The sequence below is a fragment of the Gymnogyps californianus genome, chromosome 7, assembly GCF_018139145.2.
Source record: "Gymnogyps californianus isolate 813 chromosome 7, ASM1813914v2, whole genome shotgun sequence".
In the NCBI taxonomy this organism is placed as follows: domain Eukaryota; kingdom Metazoa; phylum Chordata; class Aves; order Accipitriformes; family Cathartidae; genus Gymnogyps; species Gymnogyps californianus.
In genome coordinates this window covers 38,046,847-38,066,925 of record NC_059477.1, presented here as the reverse complement: position 1 = coordinate 38,066,925, position 20,079 = coordinate 38,046,847, and the positions used below count along the sequence as shown (strand labels likewise).

The 20,079-nt window shown below is 40.2% G+C and overlaps 1 protein-coding gene across 1 annotated transcript in view; it reads left to right on the top strand.

Moving 5' to 3' along the window:
* LOC127018516 (von Willebrand factor D and EGF domain-containing protein-like) overlaps positions 1-20,079 on the top strand; it is a 191,759-nt gene that overhangs the window by 83,399 nt on the left and 88,281 nt on the right. Inside the window, exons 11-13 of the mRNA XM_050900208.1 lie at positions 667-1,607; positions 18,594-18,730; positions 19,791-19,952. Coding sequence (XP_050756165.1) covers positions 667-1,607; positions 18,594-18,730; positions 19,791-19,952 — 1,240 coding nt within the window. The remainder of the gene's footprint in view (positions 1-666; positions 1,608-18,593; positions 18,731-19,790; positions 19,953-20,079) is intronic.

The window sequence follows — 20,079 nt, the reverse complement described above, 5'->3', positions numbered from 1 at the left end:
ACTAAATTAAAAAGGGGAAAAAAAAATCACCTCACCTTATTTGATAGCCTAGCCCTATGATCAATAGAAGACTGCTTTGTGTCAAAAGAAAAACTCAAAGAAAGCTCCATTAGAAGACAAGAATGAAATGAAGTATGCACGAAAAAATTTTAAAGGAAAAAAACTTTAGAAAGAAAAAAACATAGTGACCCAAGTCTTAGAGGAAACACCTGGTAAGGAGAGCACAGGCAAATGGATAAAGATGATTTTTGTAATAAAGCATTTGAAACAAATACATCTTTTTTGTCATTTTCCAAGCTGTATCTGAGTCACACCAGGGACAAATCCAAGGCCTTTTTTCATGTGTAATATGCAAAGGGTAACCTGCACCTTGGAGAAAGTTCTGCGAAGAGAAGTCAAGCAGTTAGGCAACACTCCAGCAAAGCACTTAAGCATCTGTTACTAAAAAGTCCCCATGTAGTGCTAAAAAATGTACAGGACAACTCAAGAAGGGCAGTGCAAAAGCAACTAAAGAAAACAGAGATTAAACTTAAGCATTTTCTTAAGTACTTTGGTAGATTGGGAATTTATATGTTCCCCAGCCTCAGGGAAAGAAAGTTTACTTGGTATTGTAGACTAATTTGTTGAAAGTTTCCTCCCTCTAATCTCTTTCTATTTTTAAATCAGAATACCTCCAGGGAAGAGTTTATTTGACAAGACTCCAGCACCTTCTGAGGGGAAGCAAAGGAAAAACTACTGCAGATGTCAGGAGAGCACTAAGTCCGTTCCCGTGGTAAACACACTGAATGCCTTTCAGACTCCTTTCCCTCAGTCCTCTGGTTGCCATTATGATCATGTGGATTACACCTCTGCAATCCCGTATCTAGATGTTACGTCAGAGTTTATCACTTCCTCAGAAATAGAGTCTACTTTAAGAAAAGATGAGAAACTGTTGACCAAGTCTTTTGATCAAAGATATTTGCCTAAATCAGTCCAAAAGCGAGGTAGCCCTGAGGACCGATTAAAACCCCTCGCACACAATGTTTCCATGAAAAGCAGCAGTTCCGTTAACTCTACCAAACCAACAGAAGACCTAAGGAGAGCAAAAAGGCAAGAAGACTATTATGAATACTCATCCTTTCACCCATTGCATGGCCCAAGCCAGAGGGACTCAGAGAGCTTTGCATATTTTTTCCCAGAGGATTACTTTGAAGGGATTCGGATGAAATTTCCACTGGCATGGCCCACTCCCAATGGCCTAACTGCCACCAAAGCTCGGGAGATTTGCCACCAAATTCTTGCAAATTCCACCATAGGCTTAGTGTGTAAAGGTCTCCTTGGAAAACAGATGGATGAGGCAATTGATATATGCCTTTTAGATCTGCAGCTCAAAGATGACGTGGCTTGGGTGAGGGCACTGATAGCCCTTTTGGAAAATGAATGTGAAAGAAGAGTACTAGGAAACAGAAACAGAGTATTTCATGTAGGAAACCAGCCATCTGCTACCCAGGAGGAAATCCTCACTGTTCTCCGGTGTCCTGCTTTCTGTAACGGCAATGGACACTGTACTGAACTGGGCTGCCAGTGCTTTGAAGACCACAGCTCCTACGATTGTAGCGTTGCCAAAAGTAAGTACAAAATTCTGTTTGTTCCTACCCTACCCATCTTTCCATGGTATTAGAATTATTAGGTAGAACATCTGCACAGAGTTGTTTGCTCGTCAAACAGCGCTACCAATAAGGTATTTGATGAATTAGTAATCAGGTTTTGACCTTGAAGAGCCGATCAAAATATCTAGTTGGCTGGTCCTTCACTTTTTCGCCTCAGTAACTTTTAAAAAATGGATTTTACAAGCCCCTTAGCAAATTGGTTTTGCAGAAGTGATTTTCTTTACATCTGATCTATCACCGACATGCTGACAAGCAAGCTTCTGACAAAAAGGAGGGTCCTGCTCACCTTGTGGTCAATATTCATGTTAACACTGTATAGATACTTCTTTTTTTTTTCCTGATCAACAGAGAATAAAGTCTGAAAATTAATTTCAAACACTGTACTAGTAACAAAAAAAAAATTAAAAGTGACAAAATGAACAGGTAACATTGTCAAAGCCATAAAATAGCTACAGGACATATTTGAATCTGCAGACCTGATTCCGCAAATATTTATTAATTACTTTTGTACAGGAGACTATCCCACTAGGTTTGTTTCTTCTTTACAGTTGAGCCTCTCAATGGATAAATCCAAGTCCAATGTGAGTACTGACAGTGCTTGAAACTAGGCACACGCATAAATGTTAGCATTAATTTCAAGACGTAAGCCCTGCCTTAGCAAACCACATAAGCTTATGCTTGAAATTACAAAAAGGTACTTAAGGCTCAGCCGTACAGTTGAGTTCTTGCAGCTTAAGAAGTAACAGTATTTCAGCTAAACTGAAATGATAAGGTATGCTCTCTTAACCCATCCTAAATGTGGGGGAAAGCCTTTTTCTGTGATGCTTAGGACATTATTCTGTATTTAGAACAGATAGAGCTCATATCTAGGTTGAGTCACCATGGCTTAGCTGAGACATCCAAATCTCCATCCAGCCCCAGGAGCTCAGCAGCACATCTGATACCCCAGTGCATTTACTGGCTGGGATGGGATTACCCAGGTGCTTCACAATAAACATGTCTTCAGTGCGCTGATTTAAAGTGGTTAAAATATATACTGACATTTGTTTTTTTGTTAATGGCAGGCTAAAATTTGCAGGATCATTTCCTAAATATGGAGGAATTCATTCTCTTTCACACAGAGAACAACTGACACCAGTGACTGAAAAGCGAGTTGAGCAATTTTGCAGTAATTGTCCAATATACACTTCAATGTTTGACTTCATTTTTCTGTGACATGGTCAGGTTAGGGGGGTTGCTTAGGCCAGATTTTTAAGTTTTATTTTATTTTGCTATGGTTGAAATCCCTCATATTAGAGTAAAATAACTTCAATATGACCTTTCAAGTAAAAGCTAATGGCACCTTGTCTTCTTGCTGCAACATCAAATATAAACAAGGAAAGAGTACAAAGCACAGCCTGAGATTGCACAGGGAGGTGAGAAGTGGAAAACAAACATACGTCTGCTGTGATGAATACACCGTAAACCATTACTACTCCGGGTCTGGCTGCTTCGTCCGTCTCTCACTGCCTTTGCTTCACTTTTCTCCAGTTGAGGAAAAGGTGGTAGCTGCTCTTTGCTTCAAATAATTTCTCTTTGGGGGGCCTGGTTTATTAGAGTTCAAAGTACATCAAATTATTCCTTCCAGTTTTCCAAAGGGTCACTAGTATCCCAGCTCCCCCCGGCAGACTCCTACTCTCTCCAGTGCCATTCACCTGGAAACCTGCTCCGCTGCTCCGGGGCTTCCGTGGGGTCCCCACTGAGCGAGAGCAGCTCCACGGAGGCTGAGTTTTTAGCACAAGCATCCTCGTACTTAGCCTGGTCCCTGGGGGAAGCAAGCTTGGCGTTGGACCCGCAAAAGAGCCACACTGTTGCAATTAGGAAAGTATAAATTTCCCTTAACGCTTATACTGCTCCATTTGCTAGGGGTGAGTTTGTTAGTGTTGTGACAAAATTAACATTGACAGCTTCAGCAGTTTTCCTAACACAAGGCAGAAGGCCCTTGTCCAAAATTCCCATACAGTTTTCCCAACATTTCAAGGGCAATATTTGATTTAAAAAGTGAATGGCCCTTGTTCTCTCTGTCACTCTGTATACAACCCACTTTATCTTAGCTGCAGCTAAGGACTTGTATTTTTTTTTAACTAATACCTGTAAAATATTGTCTGTGGGTGTAAACTTTAAGTACAAATATTTTTTATTTAAGAAAACCTACAGAACACATTAATAATAACTACTTGAGGAGAAGAATGCTTTCTAGCTAAGTAAAGTGAGCTCAGAAGAGAAAGCATTAAATAAAAATGTAGTAGAAATTGCCGTTTTGAGTCACCAGTATTTATTTTTCTCTTGAGGAAAAGGTTGTGGCATAACTCTCTGATGTGCAGGGTATGTCTTCCCAAGGGTGCAGCTGACCTGGGGAACATTTACCATTCATTTTTCTTTTTTCTGCCATACTAGTGAGATTATATGCTGCCCTCTCATCAACAGCTGTCCATCTCCAGAGGTGTAAGACAACAGTCACTCCTAGTATATTCCCCACCATGAACGTACACTGGGAACTTACTTGTTTGTACAGAAGAAAAATGAAAAAAAAAATCAAAATGTCACAACATACTGTTATTAAGGCTAGTGGAATTAACTTTAATCACTAAGATCTTCTCTGCAAAATAGAGATTTATTTTTTCTACTTGTAATCTATCTACCAGCTTGCACAGGCTAAAACTCTGAACATGCAACGTGGTTCATGGGGATAGACCCCTCAGCCCATGGAAATGTCTGAGCTGTTTTATGCATGAAAATTAGGACGTTAAAGAGGAACTGCTGTTTCCCAAATATCCTTGTAGATAATAAAACTACTTAGCAATTCATTGTGTGTTCCACATCCTAAAGAAAATATTTATTCAAAACATTTTACAATCTGTTTTTCATTAAAATGGAAAAAAAAAAGCAGCTGCTTAAGCAAATATAACTTAAAAAAAAAAAATTGCCCACAGACTAATGAAAAAAAATCCATTAACATTTTTGAGAGTTCTTTTGTTAAAGAATGGATCTTCCTTCATATAAAAACCTAGGGTTTGTTTCACTGGATTTGGTTTGGATTGCTGTTTTTTTCCTCCAAAATGGAGACACTAAAAATAAAGAGCATCCATTTCCTGATCAAATTTACCTAAACATCACGGTATTTACAAATAGGAACAACGGTGATCAGGAGAATTGGAAATACCTTCTGTAACACGGGTTCCACAACTGCAAAACACTTCGGAAAATATACCTTTGAATCCATAAATTGCTATCGCTTGACTCTTCCCAAAGCATGTTGCCAGAACAGTCCTCAACTTCTCCGCGTGATGGGTGAGCGGGAGGCAGTATGAATTTCCCCCGATGTCACTGGTAACAGTTAGAAGATTGTCATCATATCCGCCCCTTTAAAGAGAAGGGCTTCCTTTAGTTTGGGGAACATAACATTGAAAATTAACTTCTCAGCATGTTCAGTGGATACTTGCCAAGATTTTACTGAAGACCAGGGATTAAAGCTATCTTTTCTCTTATACTAATTTCTGAGTATTTGACCTTATGTCTGCGCAACAATCTTCGAATGCTACTTCTGCGTAGATAGTAGGTACTTGCGACCTGGATGTCAGAAAACACCTCTTCACCTAAGTACCGACAGAGGCCCATAATCATTAAAAACAACGGACTCCAAATTTGTCCACAGCTTCTCATTTACTTCAGAAGGTTTATGCTCGTCTTACAACAGCCCAAAGTCAGAGCTTTAGACCCTGGAAACTGAGCTGACCGTAGCGCTTTTGGAAAGCAGTGATCTGCAGGGTGGTCAAAAACACAAGGCTCTGAATCCAGTCCCCTGGAGTAACCTTCTCCAGCTTTAGGATCCCTTGGAGAAGCATTTGAAATGGTATGTCCTTGTCCTTACAGGAGGATCGGTAATTTAATGTGGATAATTTGGTTTTAATTCTTGACACCAGACATAAAAGCATACTTGATAAAGAAGAAATTAAGAACAGGATGTGTCTTCTGGTACTCATTCCTCCTCCTCTCCCAGATATCCTGTACGAACTAACGCTAGACTGATGAAACATCAGTAGGTGCTGGGAGGGCGATAGCTCAGACAGCCACACTGGGTGGCTCCACATCAGAGCCCAGCAGTGAGCAGGACCTGGCTGCTGGGTTAGTCCATCCCTTGTACTACTGGGACAGAGATAAAGGGATGGAGAAGCATTTGAAGTTCAAGCTGACTTTAAGCAAAACAGAAAAAAAATATTCCAGAAAAATTAAAACCGAGGTAACAACTGGCATGCTTAATTTGCAGAACCTTCTCCTTTGTCTTTGGTATAACTGTAGAGAAGCTAAGAGAAGACTTCACACAAGAAGTTGGTTTCAGCATTGACTATGGAGAGGGAAAAGTACTGCCACAGTCTAGAGTGAATCAATGTGATGAACTGCAATGAGCTCCATGTATTACAGACTATTTATGAATTCATTTATGAGTGATCTAGAATACTCTTTCTCTGTATACAAAAATACAGAAACTGTGTATCTATAAAAGTACCTGATCTTGTAAATGCAATGTAAAGCAGATCTATACATCCAGTCAGAGGTAAGATTCCCTACAAGGACAAATAAAATCTTAGTTCTGGCACGTCAATCACTCTGACATTATAATGCTTAGGAAAGGTCAACTAGTTAATTTGGTACAGACAAGCAAGATGATAAGTATTAGGGTGAGCTTCACCTTTAGCTGTTCTGGATTTTTTAATTTCATTCACAACATTTTTTAAAGATATCTGCTTGGTTTTACATTTCATAGGCAGAAATGTTCTACATAGGCAGCATAGAATCATAGAATCGTTTAGGTTGGAAAAGACCTTTAAGACCATCAAGTCCAACCGTTAACCTAGCACTGCCAAGTCCACCACTAAACCATGTCCTTAACTGCCACATCTACATGTCTTTTAAATACCTCCAGGGACGGTGACTCCACCACTTCCCTGGGCAGCCTGTTCCAGTGCTTGACAACCCTTTCGGTGAAGAAATTTTTCCTAATATCCAATCTAAACCTCCCCTGGCGCAACTTGAGGCCATTTCCTCTCGTCCCATCGCTTGTTACTTGGGAGAAGAGACCGACACCCACCTCACTACAACCTCCTTTCAGGTGGTTGTAGAAAGCGATAAGGTCTCCCCTGAGCCTCCTTTTCTCCAGGCTAAACAACCCCAGGGCTGTTTATATGCATACCCCCCAGGTATGCATGTGATGTAACACCTATTTGCAGGGAAAAGTACTACAGTATCACATAATAATTATGTACTTCTTAAATGGCAGTTTAAAAGTCTGGAAGTCCTCATAACTGAAGTCCTGCTGATGTCACTAAAGCCAGGATTTCACACTAGAAAAGGCTATTAGAGATGAAGAATTAAGACCCATCTCAGAAATAGAGCTTCGAGTTCCAACAGGCACAGCTTGAGCCCGCTAACCGGCAGCTCAGGCATCGTGACCCGGCGCAGGCAATCAGCACTGTGCAAGCACAGGCAGGATAAGCCTTTGGGCTTTTGTGCTAATAAGCAGAGGTTCTGTAGGAAGGGAAGAAAAGGAGGAGAAATTAAGAACTGAATTAGGTTTCTGCAGGACATATAAAACTGCTGCCTCTTTCACTTTCTTTTAAAAAGGCAGGACCGAAGAAACAGAAGAATGTATGTTGATTTCGGAAATGCTAACTCCTAAATGCCATTATTAGGAAAAAGTTATTTTCCAGGAGAAGTTACATGACTAATGAAGGAGACGGCAACTCCTTTCGCTGGCCATATATTTTCCCATTAGCTCCAAAACAAATCTCCATCTAATTTTCTCAGGCTGGAATTATAGATGTGAATTAAAACTCCCCCAAGATCAAGAAGGCCATCAACATAATTCAAATATCTTTTCCAAGGTCACCCAATCTCAGCTACACTGCTGATACATAATAATGTATTCTACCACTGGTTTTGACCAGCACACACACACAAACAGGTGGCCGTGCAGTATTTTTAAGGATGAGAATACAACCCATAACATATTAGGAATAATTTTAAATGAAAACATGTAGAAAAAGAGAAGATGCAAAGTGTGGCTTGCAGACAGGCTTACTCCTCTGCTCTGCCTGACTCCAACAGGAGCAGTCCAGGTGGCCAGAGCTATAATTATCCTCACATGAAAACTGCAATTTGGAGTTGAAAGGCACCTCTGAAATTTGGCAATGCTCCAGAAGCTTAGACTTTCTTAATGTTGCTTAACATTTCATAAAACCCCCTAACACCTGTATAAGGTGCTTAAAATGTCATTACCACCTGTAATTAAATGCAGAATCCAATTACCGCAGATAGCAAATCAGGTTGGTGCTTACCGTTTGTATATATTGATCATGTTGCTTATAAAAAAAAATCAGGACTAGTAAAGCACACATAGAGGGATGTAATATGTAGATTGTATGAAGCTCTAAAGAGCAATTACAAGATAAAAGGTAATGAGGAATAATAAGGACAAATTAGTTTCAGTGAAGTAATGACACTTGAAGTTTAAATTTCTGTGTGGAAAGTTCTGGGAAAAAAAAAAACCAGCAAAGAAATCAAAGAGAGTAAAAATGATGGTGAGAAGGTGAGAAGGTAACGCTTACTGAACACTCTTACGGATATCCCATTTTCATATCAATAAATTTAAGTAGCCTTATTAAGAAGTTCTGTGAACCCAACCGCATTTTCAGAGCTGTGACCCACAACCACACAGGTCCCTCAGACCCACCTGCAACAGCAGTTATGTGAATTACACTCTGTTATTTTTAGAATGACTATATATACCTTTCTGAATTTATCATACTGCTTTGGGCTGAGTCTTGTTCGTGTGCTCTAATTAAATAATATTAATTAAAGCATCAATTATTTAAAAAAAAAACTATACAGAGCAAAAGTATGGGGTCAGCTATTACAGTTCCTCGGCTGGGGTCTTCTGAACGAAGATGTCTCTTCCTATGGAAGAATAAGCTCAGAGCTTTAATCAGGCCAGTCATGCAAGCTGAGGATGAAATACGTATTATAGAAATCTCACCGTTTATACAATTGTGCTTTATTTTTAAGCTTAATTCCTGTTTTCAAGGACAAAACATGAGGGAAACATTTAAAAAAAAGATTTAAACTGTTTCGAGATCCTCAGGTGAAAGGGGTGAAACGTATTTCAGTTCTCTACGTCAAACATCTGCTTTGGAGATTTTGTATGAGAACATATTGACTTTGAAATAAATACGTTTCTCCCACTTCTATCAATTCAGTGGTCTTTAAATTCCAGATCATGGTGCCATAATGATTATTTAAGGGCTGTTAGTCTGTCAACTAAATTGATACTTTTTGGCACATGCAATATGCGTTTTGCCGACATGATACATCACAACAGCGCAGACAGAGCCATCAGGGTGTATTGGGTCAATAGAAGCTCTCCGTGCATAAATTAGACTATACAAAGTAAAAAATGCATACTAGACTTTTCAAAGAAAAAACAGTTTATTTCCTAAATCATGAGGATATCTACAAAGAAACATACTGCTCACTGTATGTAAAGGTGATAGCCTCTGTATCTGCAACCAGCCTGTGGTGCTGGTGTGACTAGACCTTCAAGGGAAAATTACATTTTATATCACCATAAGGGCCTCAGAAGCAGTAAGCTGAAATTGTGGAATTTCTGTCTGATCCTCTCCACAGGAATTGATCAGGCTTTCAAATTTGTTTAGATTAGTAAACAAAGAAAAAACACAACCAAGCTTTTCACTAATATGGCAAAACACTATATGGTAGTGAGGATGCAATACACTTTAACAATTAATTGTATCAGTTTTTCAAAATTGGATTTCAAAAGAAGAGTCAAACATGCTTGTAAGAACAGCAAACACCATACTTGCTACTCTTAAACTCTTCTGGCCAAAACAGAGTGCTATTACTATAAAAAAAAGAAATTATTAAATGGCATTATTCTTTAAAAAGCTTTTTTTCTTTTCAAATAGTAAGTCATTGGGCTTAATTCTCCTCTTCATTATAATAATTCCACTGACTTTGGTGGACATAATATTAACAAAGTCACAATTACTATTACTTTCATGAAGTTCACATTATCAAGAAAAAAATAGGTCTCTCTTTATAAATGCTCTTTTCTTTTTCCTTTTTTCTCATATTAATTATTGCCTTTTCCATTCCACAATGTTGAGTTTTCTTATCTAGCCAAGTGAGAGAGGTTTGAAAATTTCCTATGCCTATGCCCCCCACGTCCCCTCGAGTATGTACTTGTTCACTTGACAACTGATGGACAGTTAAGTGAGGCAGTGTTATGCCATTCTAGTTTAGAAGGTAAAACTCAACTGTTTCTATCAAATACATTTTTCTTCAGTAATAATTTCTGTAAAGCAAGGAACATTTCATACAGATCTCTATATACTGTTGCGACATAAAACACACTTTAATATGCTGCTTCCATTCCACTAGGATTGTGTTCTTTACATAGAGCTTAAAGATATTAAGAATATATTCTTATTTCCTTCAAGCTGACATTAAAGAAGTTGCACTAAGATATCAATACTTCGTAAAAGAGGTTCTATATAACTTGAAAATGAAAACCTTTCTTTTGAGACCTGTTATCTCCACTTAATATCAAATTTTTCCTCAGCTACTGGATAATATTGGAAAATAGATAAAGAATAAATATGAACTACATATTATGCAATTCAAGATTTTATTGGTTTCAGTTATTCAGCTTTTTCCTAGTTAAACCAATTTTTAATTTAATACTGAATGCAAACTGGAAAAAAAAAATTCTTTTAAATGTTTGTTTACAAAACACACTGTTTCTTTCTCCCAGACATCTACAGAGGAGTGGTCCTCATCTGAGTGAGCTGTGATTTCTAATAATAATGGCATATTATATGAATAAAATTATTCTACAGTATCTACAGATCTGGGCCATAAAAATTTACACCAATATATTATTTTCGGGCTAAAAACAAAGGTGGCATTAGTGGTCATAATTACAAAAGGCATAATAAGTAGGCATAATGAGTAAATATCAAGGCTTTGAGATTACTCATGAAAACATAAATTTTTGAACATAGGACTTCTCTGCTTTTGAAAATATCACGAACGAATGAACACCTCCAACCACAAAAAATTTTAGTAAGAAATAGAAAATTTACAAAAGAAACATAGTTAAGAATCAAAAGAAAATAAAAATTGTGAACCTAACCTACGATTGATGCATCCCGACTTACACCTATGTATTCTGTTTTATACTGATGGAGACAGATTTTTCCCAGTCACATAAAACATATTTGTGGGTAATTCTAAGGGACTGACAAGTTTCATGCTAGTTTTGAAGCTTTTCTTCTTTTCATAGCAGTTTTAGTTTACTTTTTGATGGGGCAGTTGCAATAAACACGCATCTGAAAAGGCAAACATCAATACCAACCTTAATCTACTGTTTTAACTCCCAGCTCTTTCCATTCAAAGCACAGACCTGGCTGAGCGGGAAGAAGGCTATTAGCTTGATAGTTACAAAGTCAATAGAAACTGAATTTTAAAAGGATATCAAATCTTCATGGTAAGGGACATGGAAGGTTGCATGCTCAGTGATCCATACTATTCCCTGCAAATCAGATCAGGGAGATTAGTCTTTTCTGGCGATTAGTTTATTTGCTTTAATGCAAAGCAGTGAAAGCAGTTCAGTGAAACATGTAGCTAAACAAAACTATTTTCTGAAGTATATAGAATTAAATGCTAGAAAAGTTTACAAAATTATATGTCTGATTTAAAATGACCAAAGCCAGACACTCCAGATGCATGCCTATAACTTCTTTACATCAGGCTGTTTGCAGGCACCACAGGAAATTTCAGCCTTAAATCTTGTTAAATCCAAAACAAAGCAAAAAGCCCTGAACAAAAAACCTCCTTCCCCAAATACTCACACACACACACACACGATAAATAACAAATTCATGACAGTTTATGAGCTATAGAATTAAAACCTGCAAAACATTAAAAGGTCTGATTTAAACTGACCAAAGCCAAAAATTCAGAGCAAACCTATAACGACTTTATATCATGCTTTATGTTGTGTAAAGAACCCACAATCTACCAGTACAGAATGTTCAACCAATTGTGAATAAAAACCCAAGTGTAATAACCAGATCTTATTCTAATTCAGTAACTGTAAAGATGGGAAAATTACTAAAACCAACCAGTTGGATACTAGTGTGGACATAAGGACCATGATGACACCCACGAGCACCCTCATGCCCAAATCCCTTTGAGTGGCATCACTGCAGTCATTCGTGGGGATCCGCAAGATGTTGCCAGGGGTTCTGCCCTGAAGTGCCATCGAGGGACTGCAAGTGAGAACTGCTTTTGTACGCCAGTAAGCACCATGAATGTGCAACCAGATTTTACATTTTACCACCTATCAAGGCCATCTAGAAAAGAGGCAATATTCTATAGTTAACAGCGCACTCCTCTTCCTTTCTATTGCTAAAGTAAATTGCTAGTAAGCCTTTTAAAAATAGAAGGATCAAAGGAAAATAAAATGTCATGGTGAGATTTCCAAAGCAAAAATAATCTACCATATTGTTGCAGCACATGGATGCTTTCAGTGTGAAATTGAGGCAGTCCATTTCTCACATGCAGTGAGTACTTGCAAAATGCTTTTCCCATACTCTCCTAGGGCTCACTTCTGCAATCTGTACTGGGTACCAGAGACCCTCAAAGCAGAAAACTAGATTCACTCGATGTCAGCTAAAGATCATAGGTCTTGTCATGGTTTAACCCCAGCTGGCAACTAAGCACCATACAGCCGCTCGCTCACTCCCCCCCCAGTGGGATGGGGGAGAGAATTGGAAGGGTAAAAGTGAGAAAACTCATGGGTTGAGATAAAGACAGTTTAACAGGTAAAGCAAAAGCCGTGCACGCAAGCAAAGCAAAGCAAAACAAGGAATTCATTCACCACTTCCCATCAGCAGGCGGGTGTTCAGCCATCTCCAGGAAAGCAGGGCTCTATCATGCCTAACGGTTACTTGGGAAGACAAACGCCATCACTCCAAACGTCCTTCCCTTCCTTCTTCCCCCAGCTTTATATGCTGAGCATGGCATTATATGGGTCAGCTGTCCTGGCTGTGTCCCCTCCCAGCTTCTTGTGCACCCCCAGCCTCCTCGCTGGTGGGACAGGGTGAGAAGCAGAAAAGGCCTCGACGCTGTGTAAGCACTGCTCAGTAGTAAGGAAAACATCCCTGTATTATCAACATTGTTTCCAGCACAAATCCAAAACACAGCCCCATACTGGCTGCTATGAAGAAAATTAACTCTACCCCAGCCAAAACCAGCACAACATGGAAGGTGAAATCTCGATGACATTAGCTTTGGAAACATCTCATGACAGTTGGTAGCTGGGTACTCACCCATACAGATCCTGCTCTTGATGGGGGAAACACAATCAAGGTTTGGCTGTTGTTAATCGCTCCCCGTGTTAGTGGATGAGTAATTAAGCCTATGCACAGCATACGCTTGTGGGCCAGAGAGGTGGAGACGTGAGAAGGAACTATTGGAGAGCCTGAGAAACCTTAGCAAAAGAGCTGCAAGTAGTTCAGCGGAAGACTGGGAGGGAGAAAGACAGGAGCAAAGGAAAGAGCTTGGAAAAATCACAGAGGTGAGAGTAAGGGCAAAAGTGCAGATATCCAGAGAAAGCGGAGGTTGTGGAGACCTGGGATGGATGTCTGATGTCTGTGGAGGGGCAAGTTAGAGGCAGGAGAGAAATCTGCGGGAAATCAGGCAGTGCATGGAACAAGCTTGTGAAAAGTATGATCTGTTTGAACATTAATAATTTATGTTTAGGAGTGTGAATGCCAAAATATAACAAAATCTGGGACAGAACATCCTCCTTCTTTTCTCTGTATGGCCTAGAGGCCAAAAACGTACTTTGACTTTTACTGGTAGATTAAAAACTGAAGCTCAGGTTAGCACCTGGCGCTCAGATGGGTGGCAGGGTGCAGTCATGTTATGGAGGAAGATCTAAGGAGCTGTCTGTTCACATCCGCTGGCTCAGACATGGGCATCCCGATACACTTCTAATGCCTGGTCTGCTCACACACCAAGTAAGCACACCAGAAATGCATCTGTCACCTGGTAGAACATTGCATTGGAACACTGATGAACAGCAGCAGATGTTGGGGAAAAGAGTTAAAAAATCTCAGGTTTTAATGAAACTGTCTTGGAATAAAAAGGAGAGAGGACTCTGGAGTTGAGGATTGCATGTAAAAGGCCTCCAGACCTCAGGAGATTAGCCAGAAGTAAGGGATCTGTCCTGTTTGGTTTGCAATGCTTGCATTGTGCCTCCCTTGAGAGGCAAGGACCCTCCAGGTGCCTGTGTTTTGCGCCCAGTAGGAATTTGCAGGAAAGAATAGTAAGTTCAGAGTTGCTGGCAGTCCTGACAGTGCGGCTTCTTTCTGTAAGCATTTACATGAGTCAAACCTGACAAGGAGCACAGGCTACATAATAGACTTAAAAAAACCCTGCATAAATACACAATTGGTTTTATAGATATTTGTTGCAGTGTATTATGTAAATAATAAGTATGTACAGACGTAGAAGTAAAATGGAAACAGTTGACACAAAATCAAGAATCTTGCAAAACTACACTTATTGAAGTCTTACTGACAGATAGATATGGTTCAGGTTGGGTTTCCACTTTTGATTAGAAAAGTATCCTAGCACAAATAAACATTCTTCTGCAGTGTTTGAAAGCTACACGTGCAACTTTGGGCTGGAGCAGCAGACCTGAAAGTAAAACTGGCAAGAACTTTGTTCAAATAAAGAGAAGGAAATGGGCTGCCCTGCTTTTCTTGATCAGGATGATAAATAAGCAACCTAAGTCATGAAAAGCAAATCAAGAACCAGATCATAAGCGCTGGGTATGGTCACAGCTTTGCTGAAGTGCAAAAGAAAATTGCCCATATTGTCCAGTTGCCCTGTCCTTGAAATCATATAGCTGGTTGAGCAAGCTGCTGTGCCAGAGCTTGCTGGCATGGCTGTGGACATCCTGCTGTTGCAGCTATGAGGGTTCTGGATCAGAGCAGACTGATGCTTAGTTATCTTGCAGCTTGGACAGAGCAAGTCTGAATCTGCCTCCATTCAAATACATGCACAAATATTGTATTTCTTTCTTTTGTATGTAGGGTTATTACAGCAATCATATACACAATTATTGAATGCATTGTTCTGGAACTCATGCTATCCGGAACCCAAAGCTCATTTGAAAATCCTTCCTAAGAAAAAGCGTTAGCAGCTATATGCTGTTTGCCAGGAGTTTTGTGCATCAGTGACCTCCCTGGCTTCTAAATGAAGACTGTGTTTGTCCCTGCTTCCAAAACCAGTTCTCAAAGAACCAGAGTTTGTGATAGTACCAAACCATAGACCTGTGCTGGTTTGGACTGGGATAGAGTTAATTTTCTTTGTAGTAGCTCGTATGGCGCTACGTTTTGGATTTGTGCTGAAAACAGTGTTGGTAATGCAGAGATGTTTTCGTTATTGCTGAGCAGCGCTTACACGGGGTCAAGGCCTTTTCTGCTTCTCACCCCGTCCCACCAGCGAGGAGGCTGGGGGTGCACAAGAAGTTGGGAGGGGACACAGCCGGGACAGCTGACCCCAACTGACCAAAGGGATATTCCAGACCATATAATGCCATGCTCAGCATATAAAGCTGGGGGAAGAAGAAGGAACGGAGGGACATTTGGAGTGATGGCATTTGTCTTCCCAAGTAACCGTTACATGTGATATGTGATGGAGCCCTGCTTTCCTGGAGATGGCTGAACACCCGCCTGCTGATGGGAAGCGGTGAATGAATTCCTTGTTTTGCTTTGCTTTGCTTGCGTGCACGGCTTTTGCTTTACCTGTTAAACTGTCTTTATCTCAACCCATGAGTTTTCTCACTTTTACCCTTCCAATTCTCTCCCCCATCCCACTGGTGGGGAGTAAGCAAGCGGCTGCGTGGTGCTTAGTTGCCTGTTGTGGTTAAACCATGACATGTTTGATTGAAACTGGCTAATATACGACAAAACTAGAAGGCAGAGGGAAAGACAGACAGAAAACCACATTAAAAAATGCCTAAAATTCCTATGCCCATTAAATGTGATATCTCATTTTAAAAACCACTTAGACAAAAATAATGGCCATTTTCAAAAGTGATGTACTGTCTATGCTGAGGTCTAAGGTCTGAACTCTAGTATCCATTTGTTTAAAAAGGAGTCATTATAATTACTTTCATTTTCCATCAGACTTTCTCCGTCTTCTTCCTCTCCTCCCAATACTGCCTGTGAAAGGCCTTGGTAAAAACCTGCATGGAGACTCCACCACCTCCTCAGTACCACATTTCAGCTGGCCAGAAATAAAGGAATAGAGCATTAAATTAAATATGGTCTCCCACACAACCATGCTATGTATTCCTCCCTTTAGAGTGCTCCCAGCTGAAGATGGCTTGACACGTCCGGCTGAGGTAACAGAAAAAAGCCCACTCAAACAACAGCTCAGTCCCCTCCTTCTTCCCCACCTTCATCAAACGACAGAAAACACAAGGCGCATTTTTCTTCCATGAACCTTTCACCCCTTTCACCGGAAAAAGAAATCTCACTTTCATCCTGATTAACCCACAACATGGCAAATCTTGAGAGAAGATATCCAAAGCATATACGGCGACATATTTCCTCCAGATTTAGATCAATTGAAAGATGTTGTACAAAAGTGTGTACAGAATAGTTTGAGAGAAATAAATATGAAATGTCGTGCTGATACTGTAAGTCATTTCAAAGAGCATTGAGGCTGGATAATCTTGCTGTGGCCCTGACACAGTGGTGTCGCGGTAGTGTCAGGATGCTCATAAAGAGGGAAGGAAACCCTCAGGGAAGCAGGCGGGACTCATCAACAAGCAACCAACCTGAGAGTGCCTTCCTGGAAGAGGAACGGCTGCAGGAGCACACTTCTGTGCCACACTCCTTCCCAGGCTATGAGATTTTACTTCACCCACAGAAGCCTGAAAATCTGCAATGATAATGAAAATGTTAATGCAATCTGAGCTACCTCAGTACTAGTGGGGCTAACTATTAAAATCTCATGAAAAACATAATGAAGCTTTTTTTTTTTTTAATTTTTATGCACTAACCACAGAAGAAGGCAATTTATCAAAACCATTCACTACATCTGACTAATAGTTTTGTAAATTGCAGGAATCCACAATGAACTGATGAATGCTGACAAGCTGTAAACCATTTCTCTTCTTGTAAATATTGCAAAGCGTCCAACAGTGCTGCTAATACTGCTGCAATAAAATCAATAAAAAAAAAAATAAAAGAAAGAAAAGCTAAGAGCATTTCAGAAGTACAAAAAAAATCTTTTCACTATTTTGCACCTTTATGTTGCTTTCCTTCCTTTCTCTGGAGAAATGAGAGTCATGCAGCTATGTTGTTATGGGCTGCAATCTGGTGGCATCGCAGTGTTTAAACTGCATTCATCCTAGTTACAGCTTAAATGGCAGAGCCCTGAAGGAACAGTGAGGTACTAGGGAAGGTTATCAACTCAGCTCAGGGCATTTTGCCCCTTGAATCAGAGCTGAACCAATGTACCATTAAAATATTAGGCAATGCAGAGCTTCTGTTTTAGATAAACTACAGCTCAGAGAAAATTGATGGGCAATATTGCTTTGCCAGAGCAGTGGTGATGGGGCAGGGAAGGGGAAAAGCTAAGCAGCCTCTTCCCACTGCGTAACAGGGAAAACAGCTTGCACTACACTGTGCTGGTGCATGATGTGCCTCCGAGGGCTCTCGGTCATGCCCCTGCTATTAAGCATTGTTCAGGAAACAAGACGAAAATTTTCTGCTTTGTGTTATTTGTCATCATAGTGGCTTCTCCTGACCATTAGAACTACAAATATTATCAACAAAAATACAAAACCACGATCCTGGCTGACTGCTGCTATTGACATAGGATATTAGAGACTTTCTGAGTATTGTGCTATCCAAGTGCCGATGCAAATATCTGCCTAATTATATTTTTTCTAAAGATGTGAATTCTGCCATCCAATGAACTTGCATTTTTACTCTGTAAAAATAACCCCAATATGAAAGCAATGAACAATTTTAAATAGGGCATACCTAAAGTACAACAGAACACAAATGAAACTTTATCTGAGAATCATAAAACATTTTAAAAACAGTAATGGGTGAAATTCAACCTTGTAAGGGGGGCAGCACAGGCTGTACATCACTTAAGCCCTACTTAAGGCCTCAAAACAGGATTTAAGTGAAACTTAGCTGGTGCATGACATTTGTGCTGACACTGTGCAGAGCTGAGTGCCACCCATTAATGACTTAACCCTCGCAAGCAAGCATTCCTTTGAGGATCATTACTTTTATTGCATCCATAGCTTTTGAAAAAAAGGACTGTCTTTTGCACTGCTGTGTCACATTATGAGAAGCCTGGTGGCATGGTCATCTTCAGATATTTCCACTTCTCTTTCTCATGCTTCTCTATGCTATGGGATGACACTGTCCCCTCAGCTGCGCTCCCATCCTGTTACCTGGGTCAGCAGAAGTATTAGCACTGGAGACCTTTTAACATGAAGCTGCAGCTTCAGTTAATTGATTCCATGAGCCGTGTAACGCTCACTGATACATCTTGCAGTACTGGGTGCATAGGGCAATTATTCAGTGGAGGTTTTCTGCTTCCCATTTTGACAACTGCTGCTCCTCTTTTCAAGAGAAATTCACAGGGAGGCAAGGAAGACCCCAAGGAAAAGAATTAAACCAAAACAACCAGGAACAACAACAACAACAAAATCTCTGATAAACCACAACAGAACAGCATGTAAGTGCTACTCTCTAAAGCTTTATATCTATCTCACCCTTTCAGAGCAAGCTTTGGAAATCACAGGCTTAGAGAACGGGGGCCTCTGCGACGTCCGTGCCTCTGACTGCACCAGGATCCGGGTGTTTGGCCTCGGCTTCAAAGAGTCGCCCAACCTGCACTGTGAGGTCACCAGATTAATTGTAAGCAACTTCCCATGGGCTCGTAAAGTATTGATGACACAGTCAAACTTTGACATGTTGATATTCAAGCCTTTTACCCTGAACTGTGCCGAGTGCCATCATCTCTCACTGCCACAGCGGGGTGCAAATACCTTCAAAACCCATCGCCAATATGTTTGCTACGAGCGAGGGGAGCTGAAGAGGCTCAGCTCTTTCCAGGACTGGTTCCTTGGAAATGCACAGCTATGCATTCCTGCTAATTTTCTCTGTGGGGTTTTGTTTAACTCTTGTTTGGTTCAGCTGCACTGTAGTCCAGTGAAGCCTGAAATCACAGTATTATTTCTCATTTTGTGCATCTGGAATCGGTACGCTTGGTCGTTTTCCTGAACACATTTGAATGCTAAGTTTTGTGGTTAAATGTAAGGTTTCCTCAACACAGTTACAGAGGCTCTCATTTGAATTTTCGTAGTCATAGTTTGATATCAAATCAGAAGTTTTAATGAGTATTAAACCCACCTCTTCTGCTAACACTATAATTTTATTATAAACAACTATACACAGGCAATGCTAGGACTAAATTATTTAGTGGATCAGCATACTCAGATATGAAGTGTTTGATTCATCTCATAAATCCACCTCATAAAAGACGAGTGCTAACATGCTAATAAGGCATAGCTGAGATTTGCCTACCATGCCCGCTTAGGGCTCCGTAGGCTCTTAACAAGCAGTGATGTCTTGTGCAGCTGATCTCGATACGTAGCTGATGTCGCCTTCAAGGAGCAACAAGCTGGCTGCTGAGCTCCAGGAGCAAACACAAAGTTCCTCCACCACATTACCCTGTCTCATCCCAGCTGCTCATCCCAAGTGCAGACCACAGCACTTCCCGAATCAATAGACCACTTGCATGCATAGATGAGCATGGCTTGCTCTTTACCGCGGCTATAGTAACAGCACCATTTCTTTCAAATAAACCATCTGGAAATGCCTTATATTATTAATTAGAAATATAAACATATGTTGACAACTGGAATTTCTTTATACGAGCCTTCAGTTTCTGCACTCTCCTTCTGTTTTACTGTAGCATCTCAATGGCGAATGGATATCAAGAGAACAAGAAACCACAAAAGCAGATTTTCTCAGCTCTGAGGCTGTTGACTGCCAAATTCCTCTCCTGAACATTACAGAGACAGAGGCTGTGCACTTTGTGGCCGGTGATGAGCCGTTCGCAAGATGGCAAGTGAAAGTAGGAATTTCTTATGTTTCTAAGAAATTATTTAGAAGGAGAAAATCAGTTGTCATGGTAAATTAAAATGCAAAGCACAATTTGCTTCCCTTCAGAAATGAAAATGCCTGTAGAAATACTCACATTA